The 15,486-nt window shown below is 49.9% G+C and overlaps 1 protein-coding gene across 1 annotated transcript in view; it reads right to left on the bottom strand.

The window, feature by feature from the left end:
• Positions 1-15,486, bottom strand: part of Spsb4 (splA/ryanodine receptor domain and SOCS box containing 4) — an 83,901-nt gene that overhangs the window by 54,673 nt on the left and 13,742 nt on the right. The window contains exon 2 of the mRNA XM_020170493.2: positions 10,034-10,880. Coding sequence (XP_020026082.1) covers positions 10,034-10,727 — 694 coding nt within the window. The 5' untranslated portion in view covers positions 10,728-10,880. The remainder of the gene's footprint in view (positions 1-10,033; positions 10,881-15,486) is intronic.

Below are 15,486 nucleotides of genomic sequence, written 5' to 3'. Positions count from 1 at the left end.
GTTGGTTTGAGCAGACTCTGTGCGAATCAGGAGCTCTTTCCTCTGCCTTGCCACCCTCCAGACATGGGAGCTTTTCATCCCACCATGCAACGCCCAGTTGTCCGGGCATCTGTTCAACAAATGTCTATAGAGAGCTACGTGCTGGGGACATAGGGCAACTAGGAGAGCCTGACCATTGATGACAAGGAGAGATGCAGTGACCCAGAGGGCCTGGGACTGTCCCCACATGAACTTGAGGATGCACACAAGAATGCTGGGACTGTGGCCTAGGACCCGGCTTTGGGCAGTGCTTCCATGTATCATTGGCCAACCCACAGACCCCCTGATGATGTCCTAGGGAGATCCAGGTGCAGTATGGCAGCCTTTCCAAACTAGAACACCAAACACCAATCTCAGGTTGCATGAACACATTTTCCCTTGGGAAAGGAAAGCAGCTGACCTCTGCTAAACAAGGTTCTGTGGTGGCAGAGCAAAGGAAAGGACCTTCAGGTCCCCCGGGCCAGTTCCATTCCAGATTGGCAGCCAGAGTCTCATTTCTGCCCCCAGGACACTGCTGCTTGTTCTGTCTTCACTCCACCCCTCTCATGTCCCTGTGCCACCCACTCCAGCAGCCTCCCTATAGCCAGGCATCCCAGGCAGCCGACCTCTGGCTAACGCTGGGCTGATGGCATGAGTCAGCGGAAGTTAATAACACACGTGTTCCCTGGCTGTGTTGATCTCTGATTCAACAGATAAGAGATAGAGGAGAGTGTTTAATACTCCTAGGGATGACGAGGTCCAGCAAGCATGACAACTGACTGACTTCAGGACATCACACAGAACCAGCAGACAGGCCCAGCCTACAGGCAGCCACAGCAGAGGGTCATGGAATCTTGGCTTGTGCCTGAGAAGCACGGAGCCCATCAGAGACTGGGGACATTAAACCAAGACCTGGAAAATAGCATGCTAGCTGGCACATTATAAAAAGGAAGGGCCACCGTGAGCCAAAGCTGATGAGTGGCCCAATTATGAGGGGGCAGAAAAAATACAGGAAAAGCTGGGAGCAAGTTGGTGGGGGCTGGGACAGATATACAGTTGAGGCACCCGTGGAATGGTCCAGCAATTTCCCACTCCTGGTCCTGTCACTACCACAGTTATACACTTTCCTCTCACCCCCTCCCCCGAGGCAGCTTGGGTCTTCTGGGTTCTGGACTTCTAAACCCCCCACCCCTACCTCTACTCCTGATCCCTGGGCTGGCCTCTGCACGGGCTTGTGACACTGCCCCCTTTCTCTAGAGGCAGCCACCCACATACCCTTCCCAGCGAAGCCTGGATGTCAGGCAGAGAGCTGTCATCCACCTCACGGCTCTTGAACTGGGACACTCAAGCACTCTGAAATGCATTTTGAGCAAGAAACTTCCAGAGAGGCCAAGATCTGGACTTGGCCATGTCTCCAAATGGAGCCATTCAGAAGCACCTCTTAAATGACACCAAAGGACAAGTCTTTGCTTGTAGCTCCACCCCCCCATCGCTCCCCAGTGGTGTCCTGGACCTGGGAGGCAAGAGGGAGGGGACAGAGGCCAGTCAGGTGTGGTCCCAGGGGCCCTTAGCAGGGCAGCCCTTGTGTATCAGGGTTCCCAGCAGGCAGGTCACGACTTGGGGCTCTCGCAGCTCTATTTATAGAAAGCAGCCTCCGAGAAGGATGGAAAAGCAGGGAGAGCCAGCACGGCAGTATTTTCCAAGCTCACACTGTCTCGGCTTAATTTCATCCCAAGCAAATAAATCATTAAGGATGCACTGAGTCCTGGAAGATCTGACGAGGAAGAGCCATTAAACGGCACAGCCTTCCCTTGAATTATGGGCAGCCTCCAACAGCAGCCTTATTAGTGTCTGGACCAGGCCATAATTCATGCTAACCACCCCCCTGCCTTAAACAAGGGACCAGCCCAACGAATCTGCCAGCTTCCTGGCCATCAGCAAATGCACGCTGCTGCCAGCCTCCCAGGCCGTGGGTTCTCCCCACTCAGTGAATCAGCCCCTTGCAAATGTGCCTGCTGTATTCATGGCTTGGCTGCCCCCCTACCTTACTCAGAATCGTCACCAACACCAATCAGAGGGGCTGGGAACCTGCGCAGTGGGCTGCACTGGATTAAGGTACTTAGGCCCTGTGACTTGTGCCCTGCTAATGCCAGTGTCAGTCCATTTTGTTAAGCATTAAAGCCAAGACCTGGAACCACCTGCAGCCCAGGAGGACATACATGATCATACCTGGGAGGTTAGAGATGCAGGTGTTGGACTAAGGCCTGGATTCCATGGTCCTCTGATAGCCACCTCCCTAGCAGGTGCCACAAGCTGACTCTGGTCTCGCTCAGATCTCCCTTAGCTGATGCCTCAATTTCCCCATCTGCAAAATGGGCTAAGAGATCCTTCCCTTGGACAAGACAGACGAGGTTTAAACAGATGATGTACAAACAGTGCTCAACAGCATTTGGCCTTCTGTGAACACTCAGTCACCCACCAGAGACTATTTAACAAAAAAGCTGCTTCCATTGCAATAATCCCTTCCCAAACAAAGTCCTCCTCACAAGAAAACTCTAGACAATCGTGTGATTTACTTTGGAATGCGTCATTGGCGACTGTGACAGGTAAACTGAGTCACACAGAGATTTGAGGAGGGTGAAGACAAGAGAGAAGCAGGGCTGAATGGGAAAGGGAGGGGATGCAGAAGACATAGAAGCCTGCTGGACACATGGCAAGTCGCCACCAGCAATTACAGACTTTCTGAGAAACGCCGAACAAGACACTCAGAAAGGAACCTTTGAAACTGCTCACGAAGAAGGCGACACACTCCCAGCTTAGTTGTGACCAGCTCACAGTGGTCTCTGAATCTTGGGTGTCATTTCTATCCTGTACCTTAAAAAGGCAAGTCAAGAAAACCTTCCAAAGCCAACTGTCCCCTGGTGGGAAATCCCTCAGAAAATTAATAATGACAATGATATCATTTTTAATAAGACAGTGATTTAACAGTCCACGTATAGGGGAGCAGGAATAGTCAGAATCAGGAATTTGCCAGCATTACACATCCTGTTTTGTCAGTCTCTATAATATGCCAGGCACTGGACCAGTCACTTCGTGAATTTATCCACGATCCTGACACTTTGGGGAAAAATCCGTTTCTATTTTTCAGACAAGCAAACTAAGGGTGAAATGATTGACCCAGGTCACAGCTAATTAGAAGCAAGTTTGAGTCTGGTGGTGGGAGATCCCTCAGCCTGGTTCTCCTTGGAGATTATACTGTGGCCCAGAGCTACATCTTCCTGACCAAGCTTCAAACGCCAGGGCCTGCATTCCTAAGTCCTTAGCCGCACTCAGGACTTGTGCTAAGTGTGAGAACTCCCTCAAAGCAGGGCCTTGGCAGCTGAGGGAGACCTTTTGTCCGCTGAAAATCTGTCCTTTTTTGTGGCTAACAAAGGGTAGGACCAGGTTCTGAATGGCAGGATCTGAATTGCTATGCCCGGCCCCTCCCACAGCCTCCAGTTGGCCTATGTATGGGGACAGATGTGTTATGCAAAGCCCACAATGAGAAGTGGGGATGGGTCGCACAGGGGTCAGACTTCAAGGGGTTCCGGCAGCTCACAGCAGCACCCTGGGCTCCAGCCAACTGTGACCAGTGCCTGCTGTGGCAGAAGAAAGAAAGGCTATGAGGTGATGAAAGAACAGTACATTAAAATGCATTTACTGAGTACTTACTCTGTACTGTGTTCCCAGGGTACTGCAAGAGGGGTGGCCAGGAAGGCTAAGGTGCAGTCCTCCTACCTCCCCCCCCCCGCCCCCGCAAAGAGCCAGCTCCTTCCGTGTTAGCAGGGACAGCACTAAAAATAGCAGGGAAAAGCACTCAGGCCATGGGCCTTTTCTGCACAGGGGGAAATGCTGGGCTGTTATCATGCTGACATATATCTTCCAGAAGAATCAGCTTAACAGAACACCTCAAATCATTCAGTACAGCATTGTTCTACAGCCTTCTTCGTATCCAAGCCAGGTCACTCAGCTGCATTTTAAACAGAGAAACCAAATCCTTCCAGCCCGAGGTGAGCTCAGAGTTTGACAGGAAATGTAGGAGAGTGTGATGACTTTGACAGGTCCCTTCCTAGGAACCTACCCTGAACCACCTGCCAAGCCAAAACCTCATTTCTAATACAGCCCTCAGCAAGGCACTTATGGATGGAGAGTGCACAGATGGGGAGACTGAGGCTTGAGAATGTTAACTAGACAGAAGGAGAAAGAAGTGGGATTTGAATTAAGATCAAGTTTATCCTTAAAGGAAAGCCTAGCTGTCCACAAATGGAGATCTGAATAATTAGAATATGATAGAATAGTACCATGAAAGCACACACAGCTTTCATAAAAAATGAAGTAACTTTTCATTAACATATTTAAACAAATGCCAAGATCCATTAATAGGGGGGACATAAGACGCAAAGCAATGTGTCCAATATGATCTAAACCCTCCCTGTCCGGAAGAAGACACACGAAACTGCTAACCATGGCTGCCTCCAGGCAGGGACAGGAGCCGGGAGCTGGAGTATGGGGTAAGGGGTGCTTTATTGTGTAACTTTTTGTACTACACACATATGTTAGCAAATGCACAGCCTACCTTTTAAAAGTAATTATAAGCCAGGTGCAGTGGCTCACGCCTGTAATCCTAGCTACATGGGAGGCAGAGATTGAAAGGATCATGGTTTGAGGCCAGCCCAGTCAAATAGTTCGAGAGAGTCCATTTCAACCAATGGCTGGGGGCATTGGTGCACACCTGTCATCCCAGCTACACAGGAAGCACAAATAGGAGGATGGAGGTCCAGGTTGGCCTGGGAATAAAGTGAGACCCTACCTCAAAAATAACCAATGTAAAATGGGCTGGCAGAGTGGCTCAAGTGATAGAGCATCTGCCTAGGAAGTGAGAGGCCCTGAGTTCAAATCCTCAGTGCTGCAAAAAATCAGCAATTATGCACAAATTAAGTCCTTACTTTTTCCACTTGCCCAGTTATGTCCCTCGTCACCATCCCTGCTTGAGAGCAAATCCACGTGCAAAGACAAGTGAATGATGCAGACACAGCACAGACTAAAGGCTGACAGTGAGCTGGGCTCAGGACAAATTCACAGGGGAGGAGGACAGAGGGAAGACCGGGTGGTGGAGGGGCTAAGTCCTGACGTCATGGAGGCTGGAAGGACCTCCCTGCCTCACAGAGGACCTGTGGGCAGTGAATAGGAAAGTAGTGGGCTCAGCACAGAATGGGAGGACAGCTGTGACAAGGGGAGAGTGTCCTTGCAATCATCCTGGTGGAAAATCCTCTAGCCTTCATCAATACCAGAAGCCTTGGCCAGCTGCCAGCCTGCTCTGCTGCTCTGTTGAACCAATAAATACTCCTTGGCAGATCAATTAAGCCATCTAGGAACGACGTCTGGAAATACGGCTTCCTCTGCTAGGCACAGGGGACAAGCCCTTGCAGCCAGCTAGTCCCAAGACACCCATGCTTCCACTCTGCACCTGGAAGTCAGTCCTGAGCCCACAGTGCAGCATGGCCATTGTCACCACGGGGCAGATGGAGGCAGGGTGGACCCAGGCAGCAGGAGGCCCCACAGAGGAGTGGTTAATACCTGGGCCTAAGCACTGCTCTCCCACACTGGGTGACTTTGGGCAAGTGTTTTTTCTTCCAAGACTCAGTTTCCTTATCTAGGAGAGGGGGATAAAAGTAACATCGCCTCAAAACCTTATTATTACTAAAATTAAAAGAAAATAAAACCTGAGTGAGACTTGGCCCAGGGCACAGAACGTGGGTGGTAGCCAACAAAAAGTGTAACTATTAATGCTCCCGTGTCAAAGCTGATTGTCTGAGTCTCCTCTGTGTCACTCATATGCCATTTGCCACCCAAGAGCTCTGAGCCGTGAAACAAAGCCCTACTGTCAGCCTGGCCACCAGTATGTGTAAAGAGAGGCCAAGGGCTAATCCCAGAATCCAGCCTGAGCAGGTTCCAAAGACCTGGCCCACCCCAGGGGCCCGAACCTTACAACAGTTGGGACATTTTCAGTGACATTCTCCCATTAGTGATCAAGAGTGCCTGATTTCCAGTCACTGCTGGGCAGTCTTTACACAACTTCGCTTTTTCAGAACACCCTGCAGAGCTCTGTGTTCAGCCAAGAGTTTTGGGAACTGGAGATGAGGCCGTGCGGGGGGGTGGAAACAGAACAGGAATGCCATGGCAGGACCTCACCCAAGCTTGCTGAGCAAGGCCAGTGTTGGCTCTTTGCTGCAGGGCCACCCAACATCGTCTCGGGAACATGCTCTCTCGGACACATCTGCCCATGTCTCCACAAGGTGCCCATTGGGTCATTCGACCTCAGTCTGAACCCAGGCTCCTCAGTCACTAGCTGAGTGACTTAACTCAAGCTCTCTGTGACTCAACTTCTTCAGGGCAAACTGAAAACAGTAATACAGGTATTTTCTCAGAGAGCTGTTACAGGAGTAAGTGGGCTAAGGGTTGTAAAGAGCCTAGAATACAGCCCAGCAGAGGACGCAATACGGAAACATTAGCTGGTGTTCTTAGAGGAGATTTTTAGATCCAGCCCAAATTCCTGGGTTCCACAGGTCTGGCCTGGCCACTCCCGCCAACACACGCAGAGAAAGGTTTGTCATGCAGCAGGGCGCATCGCAGGAAGAGGAAAGGTACAGTGTTGGTGTCATTATTCTTTGGGCTCTGGATAATCTGAGATAATTGTCCCATTTGTCTGGACTTGGGCGCGCCTGTGAGCTCCCTGCGATGACAGAGCCCCTGGGCACCCTGCCGCTCTTGACAGTAAACTCCCAGATGTCAAGCCATTTCACTCCACGGTGCAGCAGAAGAACAGTTTCATTTGCAAAAGGTTCCTTGACATTATGCATTTTGCAAGAGGAAATTGCACCGCCAGGAACTCTTGTCCCCCACACCCGTGCTGCAGCGTTCAGTGCGGTAAGACCTTTCTCCGCCTTGCTTTTACAGTCATAAAAATTCAGAAATGGAAAAAGCGATATCCATTAACTTACTTCCATCACATTAGAGGAGCAGCCTCTGTGAAGGCTGCTCTTTGCCCTCTTCCCTTCACAAACCCTGACACCTGCCCTGGTTCACCTGGTTCAGCCAAGCAGGGAGCCCTGATTGCTGGTTATCTGCTCTGTGCTGCTGATTTTCATCAACCCATCTTGCAAAGAACACTGAGGTTCTGATGGAAGAGGTCAGAATTACCCAGGGCCACCAGCTGAGGGCTGCCACCAGTCTCCTTCCCCATCTCCCCCTTCCCCCCACCCCCGACCGCCCTCCGCCCCCCCCCCCACTGTGATATTTCAGTGAAGCAACCCCAGGGGGCATCCCTGTCCTTTGTGTCCTTTTGGCTCCTAGAATGTCTCTGACTCTGGTCCCCACCCAAGTCAGGTCTGGGTTGGAGGAGCTGTCGCCATGACCACAACCAATGAAGGCTCAGAATTCTTCCCAAACATACATTTCAGTTGTGGGTCACCTTCCCTGTCCAGGGACTCCCTAAGGACAAACTATTCCCAGTCCCCAGGGATCCATAGTGACCACAAGCATCACATAGTCCCTTCCCAATCCCCCACCCACCCCAGAAGTCCACTGCAGCCTGTGCTATGATCCTCAGGGTTGGGCCCAAGCTGAACCTCCCTCTGTGCAACCCCACCTCCAGCCAAGGTGGAGAACATTACTCCTGTCTGGAACACACACACTGGCACCACACCAGACAAGTAAACTCTATCACCAAATGGGAGATGCCACAGGGTGGTATCACGTGACATCCTGGCTATCCCTACCCGCTAGATGGTTATTCCAGATTCCACCAAGCCAGAGAACCACAGTCAGTGGAGAGGAAGATGAAACACGCTGAGTTTCAGTCTCACTGATCTCCAACTGCATGAAAGACCTGCAAGCTCAAAATGGTCCAAATATGACTGCCTCCCCCAGCCCCAGCCTCTGTGAGCAGTCGGAAGGAGCTGCTCCTGACCCCCAGTCATGAGGGAGCCCCTGGCTGTAGTTTGATTAGCACCTGAGCTTTGAATCTGGAAAATAAACACCAGCCTGGTATGAGTTAACAGCCAGGAGGAAGCTATTTGAGGGCTCTGGTAGCTTCCACCAGGGTGACAATGTCAGGCCCTTCATCCTAGCTACAGTCTAATTGGTGCCAACACACAAGATGTCACCCAAGCTAACAAGGGGGCCGGATATTGTCCCATTTTACAGAGTAAAGTGAGTCTTGTGGACTCATCAAACCAAACCACTGAGCAGTTGGAAGTAAGGCACGTGAAACGGCAGCGCCTTAGTGCACAGAGGCCACCCTTCCGGTTTAGGGATGGATTTTGGCAAGTCAAATTTCCAACTCCACTACGCAAACAGTGCTTGATGCTGCTGTTGGTGTTCTCACTGGGACTTGCCTGGTCACCATGTCTAAGAATATTCCAGACACTTTCCACAAGGCCCCACTGCTGACTAACTCAGCCCTTCTCAGGAGCTACTCATCCTCTTCCAAGATTCAGCCAGCAAATGGAGAAAACGAAGCAGCACTTTGCTGTTCAACATCAATCTTGTTCAACAACCACAAAAATAAATGTGAGCAAAAAATGTCGCCAGTTATACCAGAGAGCTGAGCTCGCCAGCCATTCTTCTGTTGGCCTGTCATCCTTGAAAACCATTAGCCCACTCTTGGCTCAAGCACATATAAATTCGATATGAGCAACACTGTGTCCTTGACTTCTTTTCTGGAGTATTATTCTCAGCCCCCCAACTAAAGAGGGGAGCTCCAGAAAAGGGTTAGTGTCAGAGGCTAACAGGCCTGCTGGACTCTGGTTCTGATTCTCTGAAGAGCTGCTCTTCAGAGCTCTTATCTCTCAAAAGAAAAGGGGTCGAGATGATGTGAACATAAGTGGGGGCACTGATGGGGGGCAACCACTGAAAGGAAGGAAGAGCAAGAGGGGAGGGTGAAGGGAGGTGAATATGATCTATGAACACAGAATAATGAAACCCATCAAAATTGTAAAAAGTGGGGAGGAGGATAAGAAAGAGTAGAGTAACGGGGGGGGGGTGAATTTGATATGACATAAAGACGCATCATGGCGAAACTCTTCGTGTAATTAATGTACACTGGCGATTTCATCTCTCACTGAGAGAGAATACACTGGAAGGCTGTAAGCACTCACCCTCTGTATTTCAGCAGGGATGTGGGAGGATGTCTATGGACAGACGCTGGTTGGGCTGGTGTGTGGGAGTGACTGACTCCCTGCCCCGAACAGCTGGGATTCAACTCAGGCCATGAGGCCACATGTGCCTCTGCTGGAGGCCTCTCTGCCTCCCCAAGCGACTCCCCTCTAAAACCAGTAACTACTTTGTCACTATGATTTTTCAATTGCCTCACAAGATGGTTGTACATATGTAATGAGAGCAGGCCTTAGAGTGGCAGGGGTCAAATCCGGCCTGTGGGCTTGTCTGCAGCTTGCACAGAGAGTTTTGTTGGCACCGTCACACGATGGAGATCTCTGAGTTCTCCTGGCAAAGTCCAAAGACACCCCAGCCCAGGGTCCCATTCCTGTGAGGCTACTGTCCACTGGAGAAGAGAGGCAGCTGTCCAGCGGACAGCTCAGGAAGAGCTGGAATTTGAGTGTTCAACCCCTTCACACAGTAGGTGGTCAGGAAGTGACTGTGACTTGCATGGACAGCCTAACAGATTTGTGACACTCACTCACTGTGAGGTGCCACTCACAGTCTTAAGCATGTGTTTTATCTTATTTGATACTAATGACAGCCCTGGGTTAGATCACTGTCACTACCTTTTGCAGATGGGAAAACCAAGTCACGCCCCAGGCCTGCAAAGAAGTCAGGATTCAAACCCATGTCCTGACCCCCTACTCTGTGCTGCAGGATCGTCCCCCTTGCTGCTGACCTGCCCTGTTTCAGTCCCCTCCCGACTCCCCTAGACAGGCAGCCCCAAACCCCCCACCCTCCAGGCAAGCACACTTACGGTCAAGGCCATTGATGTAGCGCATGGTGACTTCGCAGTGGCCCCACACGGCACTCACCACCGGGTACAGCTTCTTGCCCTTGAGGCCACGGAAGGCCACCCCCAGATACTGGCCATCCACGACGAAGCTGAGCGTGCCCTCGTCCATATCCAGCACAACTAGCAGAGAGTCCGGCAGGGCAAAGGCCTCGTCGGGTGCCAGGAAGGCCGGATAGGCCACGCTGGGCCGGTTCTTGCCATCGTGGTAGAGGCGGCTACGACCCAGGTCCCAGCCCCACGACTCAGCATCACTGCCCACGAGTGCAGTGTAGCCCACGGAGTGCAGTGGGGCCCGAGCCGTGGCAACACCCACCACCGCGTGGGTGCCCCTCTGCCGAGCCGGCCAGTGGATCTGCCACGCGTGCAAGCCACGGGCATGGCCCACCTTGCCACGGATACCATCGGTGCTCTGGGCCACCGGGTGCCGGTGGAAGGTGAGCCGATCGTCATCCTTGACAAAGACATTGAGCGAGCGGTCCTCGGGATTCCACGCGTGCCGCAGCTGCACAGTCAGCCCCGCGGCTGGCATGTCCAATAGCTGGTCCAGCCGGGCTGGCCGCCCCAGCTCTGCACCCCGGAGCTCCCGCTTGGCTGGCCGTAGGGCTGGCTCTCGCACCTCCACGGACTTGAGGCTCCCTGACAGCTTCTGGCCCATGGTTCACTGTGGGGAGGGGGCCGCTGCAGGCCACTGCTACCTCGTGGGAGCCGCCACTCCCCGTAGCCAGGGATGGACCACGGGGTTGGGCACCAGGCTTTGGGACTGACGACCTCCACAGCCTCTACTGGGCTGGAGGGGGGGCCCAAGATCCTGGAAGGAAGCAAAGAACATGGGTTTGTAACAGCAGTCTCAAAGGTCACATACCGACATCACCTTAAGTGAGGTTAGCCAGGGGCAGAGGCCAGAAGCCACACGTTCTCTCGTACGTGGAGTACAGACCTAATACAAATACAGCTACATTATGACAAACAGGTCACACTGAGGGGAGGTCACATGCAGGAGGGGGAGGGTAAAAGAAGGAAGTTAAGAAGGTGAATATGGTTGATGTACTCTCTACAAGAATGAATACAGAATTTTTAAACCTGTTGAAATCACCATAAAAAGGAGACCAAGGTAGAAAGAAGAAAAATAGAGGAGATGAGCCAATTCAGGTTATGATACATATCTACATGGAAATTCCACAGGGCAACCTCCTGTGTAGCTATCTTAAACAAACAAAAATTTCGTTTTTTTTTTCTTTAACAAAATCAGAAAACAGGAGGATGAAACAGGTCCTGCCTAGCGGGTTGGTACAGGGCGAGGGGGATGGGAGAGTGAACGTGGTGCAAATACAGTGTACACATGTATAAACAGGAAAAAATGGTGTCTGTTGAAACTATTCTAGGAATGGGGGAAGGGAGGAATAAAGAAGAATGATGGAGGGCACATTCAACTGTCACATATTTGATATATTGTGAGAACTTTTGTAAATGCCACAATGTATCCCCACCCAGGACAACAATAAAAAAAAAAAAGTCAGTTACCCATTCCTTCATTTATGCCCAAGCCTTGGCTGACCATAGCAACAATAATAACGAATATCTTCATATCTGCTACTTATCTAACACCTGACATATGCCAGACTCACTTAATCTTAAGACCTCCCTATAATACATATGCTATTATTTCCATCTCACAGAGCAGTGACACAAGTAACTAAACAGAGTCCCACAGCTAATAAGTGATGGCGCCAATATTCAAACCAAGGTGATCTGGTGCCAGAGCCTGTGCTCTGCAAATCACAGGTAACCATTTTAGAAATAACGACCAAACCCAGAGAAACTGTGGCTCGCTGAGACATGAGGCCCTGGCTGCTTTGAGGAGCTTATCCAAAGCTGGGCACCGGTTGCTCACTTCTATAATCCTAACCACTCAGGAGGCAGAGATCAGGAGGATCGTGGTTCAAAGCCAACCCAGGCAAATAGTTCACAAGACCCTATCTCAAAAACAAAACAAAAACCCTTTCACAAAAAGGACTGGTAGAGTGGCTCAAGGTGTAGGCCCTGAGTTCAAATCCAGTACTGCAAAAAAAAAAAATCCTAAAATATAGCCAGGCTTGAGGAGCAAGATAAACATCAAGGATCCAGCAAGATCACCCAGGGACAAGGACATAAGGCAACCATCTGAAGATCGGGTGCTGTCTCTGTGAGAAAACAAATGAGGGTGAAGGAGAAGGGAGCTGATGTTCAACCTCTGGAACAAGACAGAATTCCATCTGAATCCCTCTGTTTTGACCTCTGTGACTCTAAACTTCCCTAAGACTCTAGTATTCTCATCTGTAAAATAGGAATAAACACCTCACTCCAGGTAGTGTGCCTGAATGACAACATGATAAAGGGCCAGACCTGGGACCCCGCACGTAGGTTTTTCTCTCTGGCTCTGTTCTCTGGGCATCCTGCATGGACCCCTTTCCCTTGGATGCACCAGTACTTTATTTGGGTGTATAAACATGACTAACAGCATTTACCCTGGTTAGCACCCCCTGATGCAGGATTCTGGTTTTCAAGGAGGAAGGACTTTCCATTAGAGGGCCAGCCAGAACCCAAGATGCCTGGGATGGGAAGAGGAAAGCTGGGCCTTGCAGGCTCCTCCTGAGGGCAGGTGGCTTCCCCTCCATGGCCCAAGAGGTGCTGTGCTCAGAACAACTTCCCCAAGACAGACAAAGACACAGAGGATGTTTTTCATGCCCTGTTCTATCTGTCCAAGATTTTTTCTATCTGTGATCCTTGATCTTGATTGGCAACCTGATTGGATTGAGGAGCACCTAGGAAATTAGTAAAGCTCACCTCTGGGTTGTCTTCCAGGGCATTTCTAGAAGGGACTAACTAAGGGTGGAAGATCCATCCAAAATGTGGACTGGACAATCCCATAGGCTGGGAGACCAGATGGATGGAATGTGTGTATGTGGGGGGGAGAACAGGAAAGAGAAAGCCAGCTAACTTAGGCATTCTCTCTTCTCTTTCTCTCTCTCTCTCTTTCTCTGCTTCCTGGCCACCATGATGTGAGCTGCTCTGCTCTGCCACACCCTCGCTGTGTGATGAACTGCAACCTCTAAAACCACCATGAGCCAAAATAAATCCTTCCTCCCCTAAGTTGTTTTCTCAGACATTTTGTCACAGTGAGGAAAGTCTGACTAATATAGAAAATTGACACTGGGAGTAGGAGAGTGGGTCTGTTGCTGTACTATTCCTGACCAAGTGGTTCTGAAGCCTGAGGAACTGGTTTGTATGAGGAATTTGGAGAAGTGGGCTAGAAAAAGCCTTGTGTGCTGTAAGCAGAACATTCTGGGTGATTCTGGTGGGAGCTCAGAAGACCAGAATGCTGACAGAAGTGTAGGTAGCAAAGGCTGTGCTCATGAAGGACTCTACTGGGAAATGAACCAGAAGCCATTTATGTTAATTTTGGCAAAGAACTTGTGTGAATTTTTGCCCAGGCCCTGGGACTTTGCAAGCGGCTGAGTTTAAAGATGACAGAGGAGGTCTCAAAGCAGCCCAGCACTCAGGCTGTGGCAATGGGTCTGGGTTTTGTTAGCTCCTTTTAGTCAGATTTACAATGAGAATTGGGAGCAAAAAGCAGAGTAGAAAAGTTTGAAAAACTTGCAGAAAAGAGGTGTGTCAAGTTGGGACCAGGAAAGTGTGGTTGTTGAAGAGATGAGGGCCATTAAAAGAAGCCAGGTACCTTGTATCAGGACAGTAAGAAAGATGCCTTGAGGACATCTCAGGAATTGGCTGGACCCTGCCCACCTCAGGCTCCAGTGTAAAGGTTTTAACTCTTTTCAAAGACTTTGCTTTGAGAAGAGAGTTCCAGGGTGCTCTGCTTGTGCAGGGGACATAGGGATGTGTTTCCCTTATGGTTAGCAATCCAGACATTCTGAGGCCACTGCAGCTATAGTCCAAGTGAGCCTGGCTATCACTCAAGCTTGCAGCTTGATTTTGTAAGCTTGCAGAATGCAGGGTCATGGAGGCTTCCACCTAGACTTCAAAGGAAAGACTGGAATGCCATAGATGTGTGACAGGTTTGGACTCCCTGAAGGCAACACTGCGAGAGTAAGGCCACAGATGCAATGGAGATCCCAGCAAGTTAGACATGCAGGTATGTGGGACATCTGCTGAGGAAACCATAGCCAGCCCAAAAGACAGTCCCCATGGCTACAAATGACAAAGTCATTGGGGTGAGGCTGCCCAAGCCTTTGGAGCTCAAATAGTGATAGCATGTGTCCCAGAGGCTGGACATGGAGTTATGGGATTTAATGCTTGCTCTGTTGGGTTTTGGTCTTGCTTTGGTCCCATTCCCCCTTTCTATGCCTTCAACCCTCCCATTGGAATGGGGATGTTTCACTCTGTCCTGTTGCATCTTGGGAGTACGTAACTTGTTTTTGTGTTACAGGGGCTCATAGCTAAGAGTTTGCCTTGAGTCTCAGCAGAGTCTTTGGACTTGAACCTTTAAACAATGTTGGAACTATGGAGAGTTTGAGAACTCTTGGAGGTGAACAAAATGCATTTTGCCTTATGAGATGGACATGAATCTTTTGGGAACCAGGGATGAAGTGCTATGTATACGTGTGTGTGTGTGTGTGTGTGAGTGTATATATATATATACACACGTGTATATATGTGTAAATATATGTGTGTGTATATATGTGTAAATATATGTGTGTGTATATATATATGTGGAGATGTGTTTTGGTATCAGGTTGATGGGGGTGGTGATGGTTAATCTTTTTTTTTTCAGTTTTAGCATATGTTCATTGTACAGGAGGAATTCATTGTGCCAATTCCCATTAACCTTACATTGTACATTGGTCAGATTGCCCCATCACCTCCCCTCCACAACCCCTGCCCCACCCCACTTAAAGCAATTGCAAAGGGTTTCCTCATTCTATTTTGTATATGCGTATGAAGCCCGTCAACCATGTTCCCTCACCCTCATCTCCTCTATTCACCATCCCACAAGTAACCCCTCAACACACACACTGTACCTATTTTACAGTCCTGTCTTTCATTTTTAATTCCAAAGTCAATTTCTCAATGTATTCCAGCTGTGAATGTACTTTGTGGTGGTTAATCTTGATTGTCAACTTGATTGAACTGAGAAGTGCCTAGGAGATCAGTAGAGTGCGCCTCTGGGTTGTGTCTATGCAGGTGTTTCTACAGGATTAACTAAAGGGGGAAGACCCACTCTGAATGATTTCCACACCATTCCTTAGCCTGGGTGCCTGGATGGTATAAAAGCGAAGAAGAAAGAAAGCCCATTAGACCAGGCATTCTCTCTCTCTGCTTCCTGGCCACCATGATGTGAGCTGCTCTGTCTACCACATCCTTCCTGCCACGATGAACTGAAACTTCTTAAAGCATGAACCAAAATAAATCCTTTTCTT

This window comes from Castor canadensis, chromosome 17 (assembly GCF_047511655.1).
Source record: "Castor canadensis chromosome 17, mCasCan1.hap1v2, whole genome shotgun sequence".
NCBI lineage: Eukaryota > Metazoa > Chordata > Mammalia > Rodentia > Castoridae > Castor > Castor canadensis.
Note: the sequence above shows the minus strand (reverse complement) of the source record. Positions and strands in the feature narration are given on the sequence as shown.